Source organism: Paramormyrops kingsleyae, chromosome 19, assembly GCF_048594095.1.
Source record: "Paramormyrops kingsleyae isolate MSU_618 chromosome 19, PKINGS_0.4, whole genome shotgun sequence".
Taxonomy (NCBI): Eukaryota; Metazoa; Chordata; class Actinopteri; order Osteoglossiformes; family Mormyridae; genus Paramormyrops; species Paramormyrops kingsleyae.
In genome coordinates, this window is record NC_132815.1 from 10,342,946 (window position 1) to 10,365,234 (window position 22,289).

The 22,289-nt window shown below is 50.5% G+C and overlaps 1 protein-coding gene across 3 annotated transcripts in view; it reads left to right on the top strand.

The window, feature by feature from the left end:
* The window catches only part of nbas (NBAS subunit of NRZ tethering complex), a 128,406-nt gene that overhangs the window by 98,730 nt on the left and 7,387 nt on the right, over positions 1-22,289 (top strand). For all 3 annotated transcript variants that reach the window (XM_072702986.1, XM_072702987.1, XM_072702988.1), the window contains 3 exons: positions 14,255-14,394; positions 18,237-18,381; positions 19,519-19,650. In XM_072702986.1, coding sequence (XP_072559087.1) covers positions 14,255-14,394; positions 18,237-18,381; positions 19,519-19,650 — 417 coding nt within the window. The remainder of the gene's footprint in view (positions 1-14,254; positions 14,395-18,236; positions 18,382-19,518; positions 19,651-22,289) is intronic.

The window sequence follows — 22,289 nt, forward strand, 5'->3', positions numbered from 1 at the left end:
TGCCTGTGTGTGCGTGAGCGTGTCACGTGGCCACAAACCCTGACCGCAGTGTGGGCCCGTCAGTACCACAGTAACCGCAGTGCTGTGAGTCGCTGCAGTGGGACGGCCCTTAGGTGTGCGCCGCAGCTGTGTGGAGACCATGGGAGGGGGCAGCTGGCCAATTCCTGATCGTGGACCTGAACCTGTGTACTGACGCTTTCATGAAGTCACCATGGGAATTGCTTACACGTTACTGGTGGGGGGGGGGGGGGTGGCTGGCCACGGTGGAGGGATGCGCTTAAACGCGGCTTTTGGCTCCGCCCCCTTTCCTCTGCCATGGCCCTCAGGGCTCTCGCCACGTGCTCCTTACTCTCCCCACTCCATCCTCGCTTGGGCATCCCCTCCTTAACGAGCATGTAATTGCTTCTGAATGCGGTGGGACGGCCGGTCCTCGCCACGGGCGCCGTGATGAATCAGCCGTCTGCTCCGGGGGCCAGGCGCCAAACGGGGAAACGTCAATGCCCCCCCCCCCGACTAGACGTAATCCACGGCGCTCCGTCGGCATCCGGTCGATCAGAGGCGCTTTTAATGAAGACATCCATCCAAAGAGCCGGGCTCGGTTATAGAAGGGGCTATGCGTTGCATTCGCCTGTGTGTGTGTGTGTGTGTGTGTTACGCTGCAAATGGAGACCTGTCGGGTGTTCGGGGGGATCTCGCGAGGCTAATGACTCTGCAGGCAGGAGATTTCTCTTACGTTCAGGGTCAGTTTAGTGATGAGGGTGCGCCGGGGAAACGTCCGTCCTGAAGCTGGTCTATCTCACGTTTGATCAGTCTCTGGATGGTCCTGCATGTGGGTAATTGAGTGAATCCGGATAAAAAAAAAAAACAAACGGATTTCTGGCCTGCCACGTCTTTGTCTCTCAGTGAAAGACCCACCCCCTGGCCTTGAATTTCCGCATTAAACATCACCCTCCAATCAATAGCACACATCTCCAGAGGGCCAGGACCAATGGGGTTCCCAGTCAGGAAGCAGTCATCCGGGGCGACGGCATTCAGATACCCTCCCTCTCAGGAACTGCTCTTCTCCAGCGGTGTCAAGCGTTATTTGTTACTGGTAAACAAGATATATGAGGGGGGTAACATGGGGGTGTGAGGCCCTCCCACCGCCGACCTCCTGCGAGTTTCTGTGGCCGGGATTTGTGTTGAAGCTGCACTTGGGGTCCTGGATAATCTTCTAAGTCAGGCTTTGCATACATCAAAGTGGCCTTAATATTTAATTATGCTCTAGGTGATATAAGCAGCTCTCCCACAAATCAATGTGGTGCCGGGAAGAGGGCCAGCTGCTGGTGAATTAGCAGGCTGTCTGCGCATGCGCAGGCAGGCAGGCTGCATGCTCGCCCATCCATCTGTGACCCCCCCCCAACCCCACTCTCAGCCGCAGTGATTATCAGCGAAGGATTAAATACGCTGAGGACTTGCGAGTTTCCACATAGCGGCACACAGCCGCATATCTGATCCGGATCTCTTAATGTGGGATTTGACCCCATACCCCTACTTGCATATTCAACTCCCTCATGAATTTGGCTGCCCCGTTATCTGCTTAACTGGCTCAAGCCAGACAGGGTCACCCTGCGGGGGCCACCATGCGGGAACCCCCCCACATAAAGTTTTTTTCCATACCCTGCTTTTACTGCGTTGACAGTGTTGCTGCTTTCTGACCATAGAAGCTGACTCACCATAAATGAATATTGATAAGTGGTTTTGATTGGCTGGGAGGAGCTGAGAGGCTGGTTCAGGGCATTTGGGGGACCTGCGGACTGCCTCTGCAAACCCCTCCCATTCCTCACCCCCTACCCCCTGGGGCGGGTGTTAATATTCCTGAAGGTTCTCTGTTTTCCTGCTCGTCTTAATGGCCTCTCAGCCTTTGCTGTGGCGTGGTATACATCAGCCGTCGATAGCCATTAATGAAATTACCGGATAGTCAGTCGCCAGCGGCGAGACCCCGACCATGAAGGCGCGTCCGAGTGGCCCCACCTCGCTGTGCCGTGTTTCCTTGGGGCCCCCATTTCACCGGGGTGGAGGTGGGGCCCTGACCGTCAGTGTGGCCCCACCTCACTGCAGTGTTTCCTTGGGGCCCCCATTTCACCGGGGTGGAGGTGCGGCCCTGACTGTCAGTGTGGCCCCACCTCACTGCAGTGTTTCCTTGGGGCCCCCATTTCACCGGGGTGGAGGTGGGGCCCTGACCGTCAGTGTGGCCCTGACCGTCAGTGTGGCCCCACCTCACTGCAGTGTTTCCTTGGGGCCCCCATTTCACCGGGGTGGAGGTGCGGCCCTGACTGTCAGTGTGGCCCCACCTCACTGCAGTGTTTCCTTGGGGCCCCCATTTCACCGGGGTGGAGGTGGGGCCCTGACCGTCAGTGTGGCCCCGTCTCGCTGTGCCGTGTTTCCTTGGGGCCCCCATTTCACCGGGGTGGAGGTGGGGCCCTGACCGTCAGTGTGGCCCCACCTCGCTGCAGTGTTTCCTTGGGGCCCCCATTTCACCGGGGTGGAGGTGTGGCCCTGACCGTCAGTGTGGCCCCACCTCGCTGCAGTGTTTCCTTGGGGCCCCCATTTTACCGGGGTGGAGGTGTGGCCCTGACCGTCAGTGTGGCCCCACCTCACTGCAGTGTTTCCTTGGGGCCCCCATTTTACCGGGGTGGAGGTGGGGCCCTGACCGTCAGTGTGGCCCCACCTCACTGCAGTGTTTCCTTGGGGCCCCCATTTTACCGGGGTGGAGGTGTGGCCCTGACCGTCAGTGTGGCCCCACCTCTCTGCAGTGTTTCCTTGGGGCCCCCATTTTACCGGGGTGGAGGTGGGGCCCTGACCGTCAGTGTGGCCCCACCTCACTGCAGTGTTTCCTTGGGGCCCCCATTTTACCGGGGTGGAGGTGGGGCCCTGACCGTCATTGTGGCCCCACCTCACTGCAGTGTTTCCTTGGGGCCCCCATTTTACCGGGGTGGAGGTGGGGCCCTGACCGTCAGTGTGGCCCCACCTCACTGCAGTGTTTCCTTGGGGCCCCCATTTTACCGGGGTGGAGGTGTGGCCCTGACCGTCAGTGTGGCCCCACCTCACTGCAGTGTTTCCTTGGGGCCCCCATTTTACCGGGGTGGAGGTGTGGCCCTGACCGTCAGTGTGGCCCCACCTCACTGCAGTGTTTCTTTGGGGCCCCCATTTTACCGGGGTGGAGGTGTGGCCCTGACCGTCAGTGTGGCCCCACCTCACTGCAGTGTTTCCTTGGGGCCCCCATTTTACCGGGGTGGAGGTGTGGCCCTGACCGTCAGTGTGGCCCCACCTCACTGCAGTGTTTCCTTGGGGACCCCATTTTACCGGGGTGGAGGTGGGGCCCTGACCGTCAGTGTGGCCCCGTCTCGCTGTGCCGTGTTTCCTTGGGGCCCCCATTTTACCGGGGTGGAGGTGGGACCCTGACCGTCAGTGTGGCCCCACCTCACTGCAGTGTTTCCTTGGGGACCCCATTTTACCGGGGTGGAGGTGGGGCCCTGACCGTCAGTGTGGCCCCGTCTCGCTGTGCCGTGTTTCCTTGGGGCCCCCATTTTACCGGGGTGGAGGTGGGACCCTGACTCATTTCTGCAGCTAGCCTCAGGGTAGGTACTGTGGGGCCCCTTCCGGGACTCGAACCGGCGGCCTGTGCCGGGTGCCCTTTACTGCTGCTTTGCCTTCCATTTTGCCAGTGACTGCCCTGCCCCGAAAATCTGCTCCTTTGAAAGGGGCTCATTTTTCCCATTACTTTTTGGCAGATTGGCTGGAGCTCTCTCTATCTCTCTCTCTCTCTCCCTCTCTCTCTCATCAGTCGCCGACAGTGTGTCGGCAGTTATTTTCAACTCACTATCAGGGGGGATTCACATCGGGATGTGTTTCAGGCTCTGTCGGGCTGCTCCACTGTCCACTTTTGGTGTCCTGCCACTACAGAGGTTGGGCCGTATGTGTCAAGGGAGGACACACCTGACCGCTAAGCCCACATGTAAATTGACAGACTCCTCCCCCTCGCTACTCTGCACGTGATCCAGTCCTTCACCAGGGCTTCGGTGTACTTTACATCACACGTACTATGATTTTCCTTACCTGAAAGATTCCATGCCCAGCCCATTATAACTTACCGGTTCACAAGCTGGGTTCTCATGTGTGTCTGCACATGCTAAATATTTCCAGGTTTCATCACATTCTGTAAATTTTAACATTAATCATGAAATTTAAAAAATCTTAAAAAAAAAAAAAAAAAGTAATCTAATGTGTGAATTGACAAACTCTCTTGGGTGTAAATAGCAGTAATTGGGCACCGGAAAAGAAAAGAATCAAATAGTTTGTGAGCAGAAAAAAAATTCCTGCCCCATGGCCTCCTCTGAAAAGATGGATGTCAGTGAAGGACGGGTAGAGGGTGTGTTTGGTGATGACCGGGGTGAAAGGCAGACACAGAGGGGCAGTGATGGGGGGGGGGGGGGGGGCTGCTTTTTCCCAGGAGATGATGCTCAGCACTGCACCACAACAAAGCTTGCATTAGCCGCCTATATTCAGATTTCCTTTATTGTCGAAATGTCGTTCCAACTCCCCCAGACTGAAGAGAGTTTTAATGGACAATAGACAAATAAACAGATATTACAATAAATAGACAAATATTGCAATAACAAGGGTATAAAAAGAGAGAGCGGCGGTATCGGCTGATCAAAGGCAAAGAGATTACCGATGTCCTCGCTGGCGACCGGCTGAGCTCTTTGCATTCTCAGTTTGGGTCATAGTGGCACTCGAGAGCCCGAGGATCCATGTTGCCATGTAGCAGACTCATTGATTTGCATTGGAAAGTTTGACGATTAGCAAAGGGGGAAGTTCCTTCACTAGAGAGCTTTGAACCGTAGATCCTGGCTGATCTGTGACCTCCCGATAAAAGGCTTTTATGATTGGCTCACGTCTAATGCATTCCGCTCCAGGTCCGTGCTTTGGGAATAGTGGTATATCCAGAGGGTATTCTGCACCAATAAATAATGTAAAGCCCCTCTTTTAAAGTACTTATTTAAATGTTCTTTTCCATAAAAAATGGTCAAAGGTTATATTCAGACTATTTAGTGTCACTTGAGATAACTTTAGCAAGATCTTTTTGCTTAATTTGTATATCAAGCTGTATAACCCACGTCTAGCATACAATGCATTTCTTTTTATACATAAATAGAAATCTACAACGTATTATTTATTGTTATTTTTTTAGAGTAGTCTGTTTGTTCAGCCCCATCTTATTCCTGAAGCATTAGGCACTTGCTAAGCCCGTGACGTACATCGGTGTGGATAAACCCCAACCAGAAAGCAGCTTCGGATCAGCACCACCAGAACGGGAATCGCAAATTTTAGCGGATCCTCTCACTGTTTCAACATGCATGCTTATATGCTTCAGCAGTGGCGTGGGAAGCGTAATGAACATCTCGTTTATGAAATATTGGTGGGGGCGTCTCTTCGTCTGACCCCCAAGAACCTGGGCGCGTGCCCATGTTCAGGGGCTTATCTGGGTTGGTCAAGCCCCTCACCAGCTCTGTTTAAGATTGGGGATATAATCGGAATGGCGTTCTGGTCTGGATCGCATTAAAATTCTGATGTACAGCTGAGCATCAGGATAAGAACACAACTTATATCATTTTTATTTGTGCTTTGTTCCATTCAGTTCCACTTATCTTGTTTTTATATAAAGACTTTTCCCATCATGGTTCCCTCAACACGCTTGACAAAGAATCAAACAAGCGCTGCTTAATCAAATAGCAGTTCAAGGCAGGGGTGGCCGGTCATATCCAGAAAGGGCCGGATACCCCTGGTTTAAGGAAACTTTCGTAAAAATCAATAGTGGACAAAGACAACTGAGAAGAGCAAACAAAACTCTCTAGTTTGGTAGAGAAAACATCTGGAGGTCCAGATTCTAATATTATACGTGTCAGATGGGCCAGCTGTATGTTTGGGTATGTGTGTGTTTCTCTTGTCGCGTCCTACTGCAGGACAGCTCTCTCCTCAGCCTTCTGCAGGTCAGTCTTCAGTTATCTCCTGATGACTGAGCAGTCCTGCCTGAGGCCTACTATATCCACGATGAGAGCTCAGTCAATGCCCACCCTGGGTTCAGGGTATCAGGTCCCATGGAAAGGAGAATGAAGCAGTATGTCGGTACGGAGGCTGATTGGTAGCTGCCGAAAGCGACGACGGGCAGAAAAAATGCTGCCTGTGCAGTTTCAGCGGCAGCCATGGTAGATGTGGCAGTCTGAGCTAAAATAATAGGTCTTCGACAGCCATTTAATATTATGGTGGCCGGCTATTCTATAGCCGAGAGGCCTGAGGGCTGTTCTGCAAGAAGGCCTGCATTCTGTGACCTTAGTGGTTCTTCGATTCGGTTAGACAAGCAGGATCCTGTCCTATTAGTGCCCTGTAAGTAAACGGAAGAATTTTAGTCTGTCCTACATTTAACTGGACACCAGCGGAGAGGGATTGGAGTAAGTACGGTTACATTTCTCCCTGTAGTTACAGTTCATACTGCTGCATGTCGATGTTCGATGCGCCTGCCCCCAACAGCACAGCATCACAATGGTCTGATCTGCTCTTTATAAATGCGCGTATTCATTTTCCCCCGTCGTGAAAGTCAGGGAGCACATCAGCGTGGCTGAGCTGCATGACACGTACCCTGGATAGGGAGTGCGTGCATGAGAATTTAACAGCAGGCCTGTATCAGATCGTACCTTGGTTACGGGCTGATTGAGTGAAGCCGTAATGCAAGCCCTCGGTGTTATTACCTCCTAGTAATAGGACTTCCGTCTCGTCAGGGTTTCCGAGGAAGATAATTGTCAGCCATCCATCTGTTGGCTTTATTAAAACAGTTTACTGGGGAGATTATAGATGTGTGGTCATCAGGTGCAGCTGAGAGGGACATTTGTGCGTCATCAGCATACGAATGGAAGTTAATTTTCTGCTTTTGTATTGTGTTTCACAGAGGGAGAACAAATAAAGGCCCCAGCTCCACTCGCTGCCGGGCTCCCCGCTTCACCGGCGATACCGATGGGCTGTTATTAGCTATCTGAGCGTATTGCTGATCACTGTTCAGATAAGCAGTGAGCCACTTAAGTACGGTTCCGCATAAACTGACCTGACACTCCAGGCTATATAAGAATTGATGGCTGATGGATCTGGGAGCTTAAGTACTGATGCGTTCCCGGGATCAGAGGACAATAGCACATCACTTACTGCCAAGACTTAGACGGGAGCCGGGCTGAAACTTTTCAAGTATATTATTAGTGTCCAAGTATGTTTGCTGTCGGGCTCTTCTGCACCACAACAAGGTGGAATTTTGAGAGAAATGGGACGTTTGAGAACAGTCTGTAATCATTAACGTTTTTGCCGTAACAGCGGTCTTGTTACAGCTACTTCAGATTGATCCAGGACAGCGAGAAAAATTGTGGTGGCGATTTTGTTGCTGGAAAATGAATCACGCTCACCCTCAGTCGGAGACTGAGACCCCGGGGAGGTATTTTGCCGAAACCGCTGACTTAGCTCGAATGCCGAACCATCCGAATTAAGAATCATCTTCTGTAAAGCAGAAAACCTGTTTTTGCTTTTATTTGGTGACTGGGCATAACAGGAGAATCTACTCTTTGAGCTCCAGCTGGTGCCAGCACCCAACTGAAGACAGTCGGGCTTGGCGGCTCGCGGCCAAGTCTGCAATGGGTGTGTAAAGCGAACAAAATAAGTCAATCCGGTCCTTAGTGTGTCTGATATCTAAACGTGTGCGAATGTACCCCAGCGGTATGCAAATCCTGCCCTCCAGCTTTGTAGTAACTCAACATTTTGGACATTTCAAGTTGTCTACAGTGTTGGCTGAACTGTGTAGCCGCTCTGGATTCGTTGTCCCGCCCGTTTACGGCCATGCTACTCTGGTACGCTTTCTCATGGGCTTCTGAGGCCTCCTGCCTGTTATCTCCGGTCGTGTCTGTCTGCCGACGACAGCCGTCAGACATTCCTCATCGTGGGCCTGCCGGCCTTCGCACTTTCTCATGTGAACGTGGACTTGTGTTCTCTCTGCTAATCCGCACCTTTTTTTTTTTTTCGCCTTGCTGTGAAGTGAATAACAGACCAAAGCCGCTTGTGTCATTTTGCTGCCCCCCGTGCTGCAGGTTCTGATCTGTGGCTGCGACTCTAATTTGCGGGTTCTGTTAGCGTAGGTGGTATAATCACATGTGGCATTATTGCTCGCAAATGCTAATAATGTTTAGTTTGTAATCTTAAAGCATGTTAACCAGTGGATTCTTGAGGCCTCAGATTTTCGTCAGTGAAAATAGTCCAGCAAAAACACACTGTTAGTTCCGGCACCTTTAGCTGATTTTTTACTTTTTGCATTATCAGTCAGTTCAATGCATCTGTTTGCTTTGTACCCTGTAATGTTAGTTACTGTACGTTTTGAACGTAATCCATCCGTCTTCCTTAACGGTGTTTCCAGCATAGGGTGACCCTAGAACCTATCCGAGGAAGCACACGGCACAAGACATGGAATAGTCTGGACAGGATGTCAGTTTTGAAATATGGTGTGTTTCCCAAATGAAGCCCGTTTTGTTGCTGCCGTATAATTAGCTGCTAGGACTGGTGGGCTGCTACTCTTGCTGGCTGTGTGGGAATCGCCTTCCTTAAAGAGCACCTCTCTCTGGTGTTTGCGCTCCTGAAAATGTTCCCTATATACATGTGGCTTTTCAAAGTGCTGTGCCCCTCTGTTTTTTCGCCATCGGTAAATGAGACTGTCCTTGACATCTGAACTGCACCACGTGACGCTGCGTTGGCATCTGTAGGTTGGGCTCACGTCATACCCATGTATTTGAGGATTAATGGTCTTCTTGATTGAACTTTGAAGATAATTTGACATCTTGAGGGTTCTTCATAGCCACGGTTTTTTGACTTGTGGTGACGGTTTGGTTTCTCAATCCAGACCCCCGGGAACGACCCCCTCAGATTGCTCAAATTTGGACTCCTGGCCACCAGCCTGGCGTGTCCCTAACCCTGTCACCGTTGTCCCCGTCACCCATCACTGTCCCATGCCTCGCCATGACACGCCTGCCTCCCCCGTATCACAGCGCCGTCATGCTGTGCTGCCCCCCCCCCCCTGCTTGCCTCCCCTCCCTTCCACATCACTGTTCCTTTGTTCCCAGTTTCAAGCTGCATGTGTCCCCCCCCCCTGTCTGAAGGAACATTTCTAATTAAGGTTTCATGTCCTGCATACATCAGGAGGCATCTAACGAAGCCGTCGCTGATACGAATACAGCCCTTTACACTACAGTGCCTTTTCGAAAGGAAATTTCTAGTACAAGTTAATCTCTCAAAGGTTATTTTTCTTTCATAGACAAGTATTAGCTGCCATATTCACTGAAACTTCGTAACTTAAATTTCAGAGAACTTCAAGCTCACCAAAGGCCATTTAATAGATTATCTTCCTTAATGAGGTATTAATTCATTATTCAATACCTTCTGATATATCGATTGTATTCAGTTGCTTTGCTTTGATGATAAGGATATTTGAAATGAAATGAAATGATCCTTTATTTGCCATTTGCACAAGTACAGGTACATTATAGTGCGTCTCTTCACCTACCCCATCATGCTCTATATGAGACATACAGCCATATACAGGTGAGCACAAGCTTCTGGGTGACAGCACAGGGTCCCTGGAGTTGGGGGTTAAGGGCCGTTCTCAAGGGCCCACAGACATGTGACTCTCCTGCCGAGGCTCAAACTGGCACAGAGGCTTAGCCTGCAAGTTACTGTTACTCTTTTTTTTGTATCTGCGAAAGAAACAACTTGTATATTTTTAAATTTGGTCATAAAATGTTTATGTATTTGTTTTGAAGCAGAAATTCAACTAGCACTTGCAGCTGATGACTTGCCTCTCACTGACCAGCTGATCTGAGCTCAGTTTCTGGAATGGCAATCATAACCCATTATGTTATAAGATGAGAAGCAAACCTGATCGTACATCAGTGTTATAAGCAAGGACGTAGCTTATTGGCTATCTGGGCAGCACAATGCGGAGTTCCCAGACCTTACTTTAGTTGTCTTGTGTGTGAAATATGGTTTTTCAGTGTCGTGCATCAGTGTTGGGGGGGGGGGGGCGCAGACCAAGAGAAGGTGCTTAAAAGCTGTGATTAAATATTTCATGAGGCCGTCCTCGAAATGGAACGTAAAATGGCCACTACCCCCCACCCCACACACACAGTGGGGTCCCAGGCAGTCCTGAACCCCCCCCCCCCAAGAGGAAGGGTCACTCTCATCCCCTCGTTTCCATTGTCACCCCCCACCCCCCGTGCCATCTATGCCTCAGCCACACGTGTCCTCATGTCAACCAGGGACTAAATGTGCCCCCTCCCCCCCAAGACGCAGAGCGGATTGCAGCACTCTACCTCTGTTAATGCAGCCACAGCACTTTATTTCATTTTATTTCATTTATATATTTCTGTTGGATCGCCTTGCTGTCGTCAGAGTAAAAAGAAATGTCATTCGACTTGGTTTCCTCTTCCTGGCAATTATGTTGCTCTTTACCTGGTAATTCTGTCAGCAGGAGCGATCCACCGGCCCCCTCCTCACCCCCCGCCAGGGGTGTGATCACTGCCGGAGAGGTTGCGTCACTCCAAGCCATGTGTTTGTATGCTTCCTGCAATTAGATTCCCCCGCATGATGCACCCCGGCGCCCTGTTTCCCTCATTAGGGAGTCGCATCTTCAGCCGGCCTCTGACTTAACCGTTGGCCACTGGCAGGGGGCGCCCTGGTAGGGGAGTTCCCATCCATCACACGCAGCAGGAATGGGTCATTTAGAGGCACCCGTTCAAGAGGGATCCGGAGCGACACGGGAAGGGCGTGCAAATGCCTCGCACGCAGAGCCGAAGGCGGGATTTGAACCCCAGCCCTGTAGGTGTGAGCTCACAGTGTCACCCACTGAGCCTCCAGCTACACTGACTCTCTCCTGCACCTCATAAATTGTGCATTTCCATTAAATGTTTACCGACATCATACCCTCAGAATACGTCTTACTCAATAATAATGAAAAGTGGAATTTAAATATGTCTGTGCTGCAGGTGTGGGTGTTCTTTGTCTTCCCTAAACAGGGAGAACCGGTGTCTGCAATAGGCAGGATAATAATAATAAGCGTTTGTTTCTTTTTCCTCATGTAATTTGGGTCTAACTACAGCACGCACCCATCTGAAGGGCCTGTTCTTTGGCTGTGTGGCTGTTGGTTTGTTCTCGCGGCTTGTGGGCACTTTACGGCACTGAAGTGTAGGTTGTAGGTTGCTGTTGGCACGAGTGGCAGGAATGGGGTTTATTCATCAGCTCAGAAAGCGGCGTGTGTGTGTGGCCTGTTTTTAGGGCTGCTCTCTCAGGTCGGCATCATGCCGCTGGGCGCCTTCGTCCGGATGAACACAGTTGGCTGATTGGGCCATAATGTTACTCTGTCTCAGGGTGGCCAAGAGAAGTTGTAAGCCTGTCATGTTAAAAGTGACATTGACAGTGCTGTTTGGGGACGTCTAATTAGTTCTGCAGAGCTGCGCGATACCTCCCTGGGTGTTGTGAAAATTTGCTCGATATCCTTAGAGCTCATCGCATATGGCCAAAAATGGTCATTATATCGGGAAGACTACATTTTTCAAGTCAGAACCAGAAACAGTAACATCAGCGATATAATGATAACTGACTATTGAAAGATGTCAGTTAACTATTTTCTGGTCCGGAGCTCCAGTTTGACTAGAAACTCAGAGCAAAACGAGAATGCTGAAGACAGCCTTGTGCAGAAAACAGTAACTTGAATGTCAAAAGATGAACACCGTGTTCTAGGAAGTTGTGTCAAGAACAGCACCCAAGAAAGAGCGACCCTTTGAATCAGAGACGATAAACATGTGACTGTTTTTCTCCAAAATGTGTTTGCTGTAATAGTTCATTTAATAAACTGATTAACATGCAGATGTTTGTAACATTGAACTTGGTAAATATATATAAAAAGTGTTTGTTTTTTTTGTTTGTTTGTTTGTTTAAAACAATTCTTGTACTCCTGATATGACAGCATCACACCAATGAGCCTGCAATTCTGAGTCTGATTCAGGGCCCTGCGCAAAATTCAGATTATTTTTTTCTGAACTGTTAAATTGCAGGGCAAGGGTAGCGAATTTAATTGCATTTTGGACAAAGTCTGCCTTTGAGCAGGGACCATTCGGACGTATTCGCCGATATTCCAAACGATCCAGCAGTGTCCGGCTGCTTTCCAGGAATTCTGCCACCGGGGAAAATGTATGCTGGCACTCTGGAAAAATGAGGCCTGGCTGCTTGTGCATTTTCGGTTGCGTTCCATCGTTTGTTCCCACAAAGTCTCCCTCGATGTTTGAATTTGCTGTAAGAAACAGCATTTGTTTTGGATCCTACAGGCCAGATTTATTGGGCTTTCGCCCTCTTTTTCCATTTCATTTTAAGTTTCTTTTTTGGCAAATGGGAAAATAAATGCCTGTACCAAGGCATGACCGTCTCTTCAATGTTTTTGTTGTGTTATGTTTTTCTGTGTGGATATTTGCATAATTCAGCATTTTTTGCCCCTTGTTTTTTGCTAACTAAAAAATGTTTTTTTGTTTTTTAATTATGATGTTACAAAAAATGTTTTTCTGAAGTGTGTTTCACTTGCTGGATAAAACCACTTCAAACCATTATTTTTACTCTGGTTCTACATAGCGCTATTCTGAGGGGTACAAGTATAATTCCTTAAGCACTGTGCCCCCTGTCTGAGTAAATCATGCATTTAACACTATCCTGTTTCTCCATTCTTCATCTTAGGGTTGAATTTGTTCCGTTTAAAATGCAATGCTGTAATGAGGAAGAACGTATTGTGTAGCATTGTGTTTTCTGGGGAATTAATAGTCCTCAGTGGTTGTCCTGTTGATCCCCACATATTCTGTGCTCGCCGTGTTGATGTACTTCCTGAAGCTGAGACCCCAAGAGGACATCAGCTGACCACTGCTTAGCCAATCTGACAGCTTGCGAGGGCGGGACTTGCGAGAAAGCGACCAGTGAGGATGTTGGTGCTTCAAGTCACACAACTAATCCTGGCAAAGTTGTGCAAAAACGTTTGATTGTTAGGATTGTTAATTTGCATGCCTGAAAGTTCATTCTGTGTGGCTCACTGCCTTGACATCCAGCAGGGGGCCTCACTTCATGAGAATTTTTGATGAGGGGAAGGGACATCCATTCCCTTTCCTCCTGTCCAGTGAGCCCTGTCAGATGGGTCCCTGATTTCCCACTGGACCAAACATGCCCAGACTCCAATATTACTCTCCAGACTCAAAGCCTTTTGTTTTCTGCATTGTCTCCAGAACTGGTGACTTTTGTTTCCCTTCCTCCCCGCCATTTTCATTAAAATTCTTCCCCCTCTTTGGCAGTGTATAGCTCAGTAGCTTAGGGGTCTGTGTCTCCGTCCAAAAGGTTGTGTGTTTGAATCCCATGAATAGCAGAATAATCAGGGCAATGCCCTGGGTGTGTGTGTGGCACAGCAAGCTAACCCTTTGTGCCTGTGATGGGAAGGTCGCCGGTTCAAGCCTCGGCAGAATAGTCTCTTGTCCATGGGCCCTTGAGCCAGGCCCTTAACCTCCAGATCCAGAGGCACTGCACACCGGCTGTCCCTGCGTGTGACCTCCAAGCTTGCTCTCTCCTGTATATCTGTCTCTGTGTCTCATGGAGAGCAAGAAGGGGTAGACAAAAAGAGAATTTCCACGAGGATTAATAAATTATCTTTATTCGATTTACTTTGGACAAAAGCATCTGTTGAGTAGATTCTTTTTAGTGATCCGTTGTCATTGCTGACACACCACAGCACAGTGAAATGTGTCCATCTTCATTTAACTCATATGTGACATAGCAGGGGGCAGCTAATTCAGCGCCTGGGGAGCAGTGCTTGGGGGCGGTACCTTGCTCAGAGTACCTCAGTGGTGCCTTGCTGGTCAGGGATTTGAACCGGCAATCTTTCAATTACAAGCTCGCTTCCCTGACCATTAAGCCACCACTACGCGTAAAGTCCCTGTCCCCCTCCTCCAAACCCCATGTCATGCTGCTCTGTTTGCCATCACACCCAGAGCGAGTCTCGCAAACACCTTTCCACCCATAAACCTTTTCAGACATTCAGATACCTCCGTCGTCAATGCAAACCGTACAGCCTTAGTAAGGTTGTAGCCATTTATCTCCCTCTGTCCCGCAGCTGGAGATGGACGACGTGGAGAGCGAGGAGAAGCGCCGGGCGCTCTTCGAGGAACTGCTGGCCATCAGCGGCAGGTGGGAGGAGATGCAGCACCTGGCTCTGCTCCTCCAGGCTTGGCCTCCCGTCACGAGTGACGCCCCGTGAGTGTTCCGCCTATTTCATTGGTTCCTTCGTTAGCTGGGGGAGTTCCTTCCTGATTACTAAAGCAGTGGTGCCGTCCCAGAACGTGCCGGTGTGAAATAACACACATCGGTGTTGGCAATGAGGGACGCTGTTTGGCGCATGACTAACATCAACAGAATAAATCCAGCTGGAATGGATGTTGTTAAATCTCGAAGGGCACCTGGATTCCATCAGACTGTACTTCCTAAATGAAAATCAGCTCTGGACTTTTCCGGAATGCGCGTGAGTGCTGGTTACTTGTGAAGAGCACCTTCTGAATTCAGATTCTATTGTTTATTTTGTGGTTCAGCCCCCATGTGTTGACCGCTCTCATAACAGCTCTTTCACATGGCAGGGGGACTCCGTAGCAGAATGTTACCCCCGGGTGGGTCTAAAAAGCACCTCATTTTAAACCACCGAACCGCTCCACAGTTTTGGAATGCTGACGAAAATGCTAGAACTTAGGTTTGAAAGTAAAATGAGTGCAATAAGAAGAACAATAGTTTGCCACACTTTCATTTCTGCTACTTTGAAGCTCAGTACTTCTTGCCAAATACATTCCAGCTTGAATTGGGGGATGGGAGCAGTTCGATATTATCTAAAGGAGAAGGGTTTGATTCTTATCAGCTATATTTGGTGTGGGGAAGATAGGAAGCCACGTGATCGTGTTTTAAAGGGCTTTTAGAGCATAGGCCCGCCTGGTGCCGCTGTTCTGTCTGATCCTCCATAACAATAGTGGTTAAGAGTGGCTGAGGAGAGGATGTTCTGGTATATAGCGGTTAATTGGGCACCCTTGGTTCACGGCCGTTTCATGTCTCACGACTCTTTTCTTTCCAGCCTTAGTTGAAATCTGCTAAAATCACATCTGATCTCGTGCTGCCTTTATCCATTCCTGTTTGATTTTATGGCCACTTGAGCTGTGTTTTCCAAAAGCACATCTTCCTGTAGCGTCCTAGCCTCTCGTTCACGGGGTTTTATTTAGCTGTCAGCTGGTGTCTTTTTACAAATCACCCGGAGTCAGATACTGTCGTTCCATTGGCTGGGGCGTCCAGAAGCCCCGTACACAGGTCATGCGGGGAGGGTGTGTTTAGCGTAAAAAACGCTGGTCTCGTCCAGGGTTCCGTCATTTTCGATTTGCAGCTGGCTGCTCTGGGGACCCATCAGCCGCCGTCTCGGTGGTTCCCGGAGAGGGCGCAGGCCGCGATTCACAGGGCGTCTGCTTCTGCGGCCGTGTTCGTCAGGGGTGTCTTACCTGTTCCTGCCTCTGTTTACACGTCAGTGTCATTTCTCGGAAGCTCCCAATTCTTCATAAAGGTTGCTCTGTGTACTAGAGAGCTTCTGAAGAGCCCAGCATTCCCATCGGGTTTTTCGGAATAGGAGATGGTGTTTCGGTAGTCGCGGTGCGGCGTGAAGGGGGATTGATAGGCAGATGGGTGTGTCCCCCCCCCCCCCCCCCCGATCTTCTGCTCCTTCATCCTTCTTCCCACTCCCCTTTCTTCCCCGTCTGATTCAGCCCTGCTCTGTCACTTTTTCCATTCACTTCCAGACTGGGAAAAATATCTCTGGTAATTTATATAGCCATACATATAAATGCTTCTGGATACGTTTCCTGCTCTGACTGATAAGAGAATTTGCAGTTCCTGCCTGACACAGAATATGAGCAGTGATTTATTTAAAATTATTCAAAATAAAGTCATTTAGATTTTATGTAATGTTAGTTTAGCGTTAGGACTAGCTGTTTTATTACCGTTCCCGTTTACACAGGATTTTCTCCCTTTTCTCAATATGTTATTTTAAAGTTCCTCAGGAGATTTTCGCACTTTCTCATCCTATTCACACACAGTAATGAACTCATGCACACACGCACACACGGGCACGCACACATACACGGGCACGCACACATACATACACGGGCACGCACACATACATACACGGGCACGCACACATACATACACGGGCACGCACACATACATACACGGGCACGCACACATACATACACGGGCACGCACACATACACGGGCACGCACACATACACGGGCACACATACATACACGGGCACGCACACATACATACACGGGCACGCACACATACATACACGGGCACGCACACATACATACACGGGCACGCACACATACATACACGGGCACGCACACATACATACACGGGCACGCACACATACATACACGGGCACGCACACACACATACACGGGCACGCACACACACATACACGGGCACGCACACACACATACACGGGCACGCACACATACATACACGGTCACGCGCACATACATACACGGTCACGCACACATACATACACAGGCACGCACACATACACGGGCACACACACATACACGGGCACGCACGCATACATACACGGGCACGCACACATACATACACGGGCACGCACGCACACATACACGGTCACGCACACATACACGGGCACGCCCACGGTCACGCACACATACACGGGCACACACACATACACGGTCACGCACACATATACGGTCACGCACGCACACATACACGGGCACGCACACATACATACACGGGCACGCACACATACATACACGGGCACGCACGCACACATACACGGTCACGCACACATACACGGGCACGCCCACGGTCACGCACACATACACGGGCACACACACATACACGGTCACGCACACATACACGGTCACGCACACATACACGGGCACGCACGCACGCATACACGGGCACGCACGCACACATATACGGTCACGCACACACACATATACGGGCACGCTCACATACACGGTCACGCCCACATACACGGTCACGCCCACGGGCACGCACGCACACATACACGGTCACGCACACATACACGGGCACGCCCACGGTCACGCACACATACACGGGCACACACACATACACGGTCACGCACACATACACGGGCACGCACGCACGCATACACGGGCACGCACGCACACATACACGGGCACGCACGCACACATACACGGTCGGGCACACACACATATACGGTCACGCACACACACATATACGGGCACGCTCACATACACGGTCACGCCCACATACACGGTCACGCCCACGGGCACGCACGCACACATACACGGTCACGCACACATACACGGGCACGCCCACGGTCACGCACACATACACGGGCACACACACATACACGGTCACGCACGCATACATACACGGGCGGTCACGCACACATACACGGGCACGCCCACGGTCACGCACACATACACGGGCACGCCCACGGTCACGCACACATACACGGGCACGCACACATATACGGTCACGCACGCACACATATACGGTCACGCACACATACACGGTCACGCACACATACACGGGCACGCACGCACGCATACACGGGCACGCACGCACACATACACGGGCACGCACGCACACATACACGGTCGGGCACACACACATACACGGTCACGCACACATACACGGGCACGCTCACATACACGGTCACGCCCACATACACGGTCACGCCCACGGTCGCGCACGCACACATACACGGTCGCGCACGCACACATACACGGTCGCGCACGCACACATACACGGTCGCGCACGCACACATACACGGTCGCGCACGCACACATACACCGGCACATTCCTGGGAGTAACTTTCACGTTTTTAGAATTAATGCGATGTGACACCGCCCAAAAAATGCCTTTTTCGTTTCTTGGGGGAAAAAATGAAGATACTTTCTTTAAGAAACAAACAAGCGTATTTTTCCTCAGTATTCTGAAAATGTTAGCCCACAAAGGCGTTAATCACAGTGTCCGTCCTGCACTGACCCGGCACGTCCGTCTTTCTCAGTGCCCGCTCTGCAGAGGACCCCTGGGTAAAGCTGGCTGCCGCCATGGTGTCGCTGGGCAACGGCGGCACGGAGCATAGCCTTGGCAACGAGCTGCTGAGCATGTGCCGCTCCCTGCGTGGGACCAAGCACCAGCTGCCCCCGGAGGTAGGGCAAGGGCGGAGGCCGAGGACTCACGGGGTGCACCGAGGCCCTCAGAACCGTTCGCTGCTGACATACAGACACCGCGGCTGCATCGTAGGGAGGCGTCAGGGGTCAGGGGTCAGGGGTTGGAGGGCAACGTCACTTTGTCATTTCAGAAATGTGATGTGTAATTGATGAGCCAGGCTGCGTTTATGATCGGATGGGTGATAAGGCATTTCTACATCAAGCGCAGCTTTAGGCTGCCGAGGGCAGGGGCACCGTGATGGGGGGGGGGGGGGGGGTATAGCGTAAATCCATGGGCCCCTGAGTAAAATTTGGAACATAACTGGCCTGGGTTGGGGGCCCAATATGAGACTATTTCTTTATGCTCAAATTTTACAGCAGGGGAAATTTTAGGATTTTTTTTTTAAGGTGGATGGGGCTTAAGAGGGGTCATAATTCACCTTACCATTAGCCAATGATGTGTTTTAGTACTGGTGAGTCTCAGGGGAGGGGGCCCTCCAGGGGCCAATCGACTTTCAGCTGGGGCCAGTGCATCCATGGCACAGGGCACCGGGTGCGAGGCCTTAACTCTACTGCAACGGAAAAGGTCAAACATTCCTTAGGGATTAAATGAAAACCGTCTCTTAGCCTTTCGATGCTTCACACTCGAAGACGCCCACTCCGCTATCCTAACACCCTCCTTGGTGTCCTAGCTGGCTCCTCACAAGTGCCCCCCCCCCCATGGGTCACGCCAGCATGGGGAGGGCGAGGGTCACAGGCCAGTCTCAGCAGATGGGCCAGGTGTGGGACAAACGTGTGGCTACACAGCCAGCCCTGAATCCCGATTAAAGGGGGTCCATTCAGGATTCAGGTCGGGTCACACAAGCGTGTCTTTGTGGGGGGAGGGGGTGCAACTGTCACAAACATTGACCCGGTTACATTACCTCATATTACATTATTTATTTGAATTATTTATTAGTACAAGCACTTGGTTTGCCACCCGTGACTCTGAGAGCAGGTGGGGGTTAGCTGACTGGATGTAAACCAAAGGTATCATGGCCACCCAAGGGCATCCGCTCAGTGTCCCCCGTTATGGGGGCCTGTGCTGCTCACGCTCCCATCCATCTTGGCTGACTGTCTCCCATCTCCCCCACCCAGTGCATACGCAGGATATCAGCCCTGATCCAGGATGGTCCCGGCTGCCTCCTCCCGGCCCTGAAGCTCCTGACGGAGAGTCGTGACGCGCAGCTGCAGAAGCTGGCACTGGAGCAGGTAGCCGGCATCACCGAGGTGAGCAGGCCTGCATCAATCAGCCGCGCGGCTTATCGGCACGCTTTTATCTCGCGCCTGACTCTGAGGGACGATCCTCCATCGAATCTCTCATCGCCGGGCCGCCTCGAGGATCCCGGCCAGCGTGACGCAAGCAACAGGAGCCTCATCCTCCTCGTCGCCACAGAACGACTTTGAACTTAGCCGACGCTAAGATCACGCCCGATTAAACTAATGTATCGCGCGAGGAAATCAGAGCTCAGCGAGGGGTGTTAGTGGGAGCCGCATGAGTTTAGATTATTTCCCGTGTCTAATCACACGTCCAGGGTGTCCCGCTGACGGATGCGTGGGTTTTGTTTCTGCATTCATTATATTTTTGGCAGATGCCTTTATCCGAAGCAATGTGCGTGTTTGAGAAAGCAGGGCCAGCCGGTCCTTGGAGCTTATGGGGGTTAAGGGTCTTGCTCAGAAGCCCAACAGCGAAATCATTCTGCCAGCCGCGGGATTTGAACCAGCAACCTACCGCTCATGGACACAGACTCCTAACCCACAGAGCGACACAAGGCCCGTCTTTATTTGTTTTCTGTAAGGTATTACTGAGAGATTGTTTCTGTTTTTAATCACAGAGCTTTGCTATTAAATGAACGGAAGAATGCTGAAATCAGAGGTTTAACCTGTCAGAGAGCAATTCCTTTAAATTGCTTGTCATAGTGGATCGATTAATTTGTTTCAATTTGTTTTAAGTTGTGGTGTTTTTACCATCAGTACTGAACAGGGACAGATGGAACAGACCATTATCATCACTGCTCTTAACATCATTGCTCTGTCTCTGTAACATTTGACATGCCTTTGTTTGGATTTTAAACTATACATTTTAAAAAGTACCTTTCTTGGAAATTGACATAGTGTTTTATTCTTGTCACCGCAGAAAGTAAGAATGGGACGCGTTTAACACGACGTCCGCTCAGACATCAGCCGTGACTCAACTGGCACATGTCAAAATGTCAATACCGCAGGGGTGGGGGCAGGGGGGATCGAGCCGTGCTGATAGGCTGTCAGCCTGCAGCCGCGTAGGGGCTCCTTCGTGATCGTCATAGCCTCACTCTGTTAATTAGATAGCATTAGAACAAGAATTCATCAATAAAATATACTCTGTGTCTTTCAAACCTTCAAACTTTTTTTTCCTTTATGACACTCATGACTAGGGGATGATTGTTTACAGACTGGCAGGGCTGAATCACCCAGACACATTTTTCATCAAATGGGGAACAAATATCTAAAAATATTCACTGTCTCTAGAATTAGCTAGCCTATTGTATTGCTCACGCACATTTTGTTTGCGATTTGTGTGCACAGTTTTACAAAATAGAATTTTGGCTAATCTTTAAAAGGCAGATTTTTTTTTATGTTGAATCATTTGTTCGAAGCCGCTAAATTATATGCAGAAGAACATTTTCGCTGACGGGAGTGAAAATACCGCAGTCTCACATTTGATCTCCTGGGGGCCGAGGCTATCCATCCATCCAGCCATTGTCCAAACCGCTTATCCTACTGGGTCGCGGGGGGTCCGGAGCCTATCCCGGAAGCAACGGGCACGAGGCAGGGAACAACCCCGGACGGGGGGCCAGCCCATCGCAGGGCACACTCACACACCAGTCACTCACACATGCACACCTAAGGGCAATTTAGCAATGCCAATCAGCCTCAGCATGTCTTTGGACCGTGGGGGGAAACCGGAGTACCCGGAGGAAACCCCACGACGACACGGGGAGAACATGCAAACTCCACACACATGTGACCCAGGCGGAGACTCAAACCCAGGTCCCAGAGGTGCGAGGCAACAGTGCTAACCACTGCACCACCATGCCGCCCCGGGCCGAGGCTAAAATAAGTATTACCCAACAGATGGAGTGATATGAAATTGGTCTCACCCTGATGTGACCCGTCCCAGTAGACCTCATGACTGGCTAAGTTTTAAGTCATTTGTCTCTGTAGCTGAAAGAATGTTACAAAGTGCTTAATACCCATAGCCTGCCGCGGTTACACTTTATCGGGCTTAAGTTGCTCGGGGTCCATCCCTTCAGCTGCAATCTGCTCCGTTTTTGGCAGCCCTGGCGATGCTTGTGTCTTCACCTGCTGCGTGCGTGTACTTGGTGAACAGTCGACTCGCAGGAATCGGGGACATGAAGCCAAGCAACGCAAGGGCTTTTGCAACAGTGAGGCTTCGGCTTACATTTGTGTGCACTGAAGGCTTTACAGCAGCGCGCTAAGAAGACCCCAAAATTCACTTCTACTGTTGGCCCATCCATTATATTTGGTGACTTAAATCCCTGTAATGTAATCTTGGTTTGTTTACCACATCGCGTTTGTTCCAGGGCTTTTGCATTTAAAGCACATTTATTTATTTATCAGGTGCTTTTATTCAAAGTGACTTAAAAGTGAGGTAATAGGGGCAGCCTGTCCCTGGAGCATTTGGGGGACAAGGGTCTGATTTCAATGGCCCACTGGTGACATCACCCTGCCGACCACGGGATTTTCATAGCCTTCGGTATTGCAGTGCTGAAGTCAAATTTTAAGAAATTTTGTGGAAACTTGCATAAAAAATATCGGATAGAAACATTAAGGTGTTTTATAACAGGGCTGCGCTTTGCTGTTGGGAG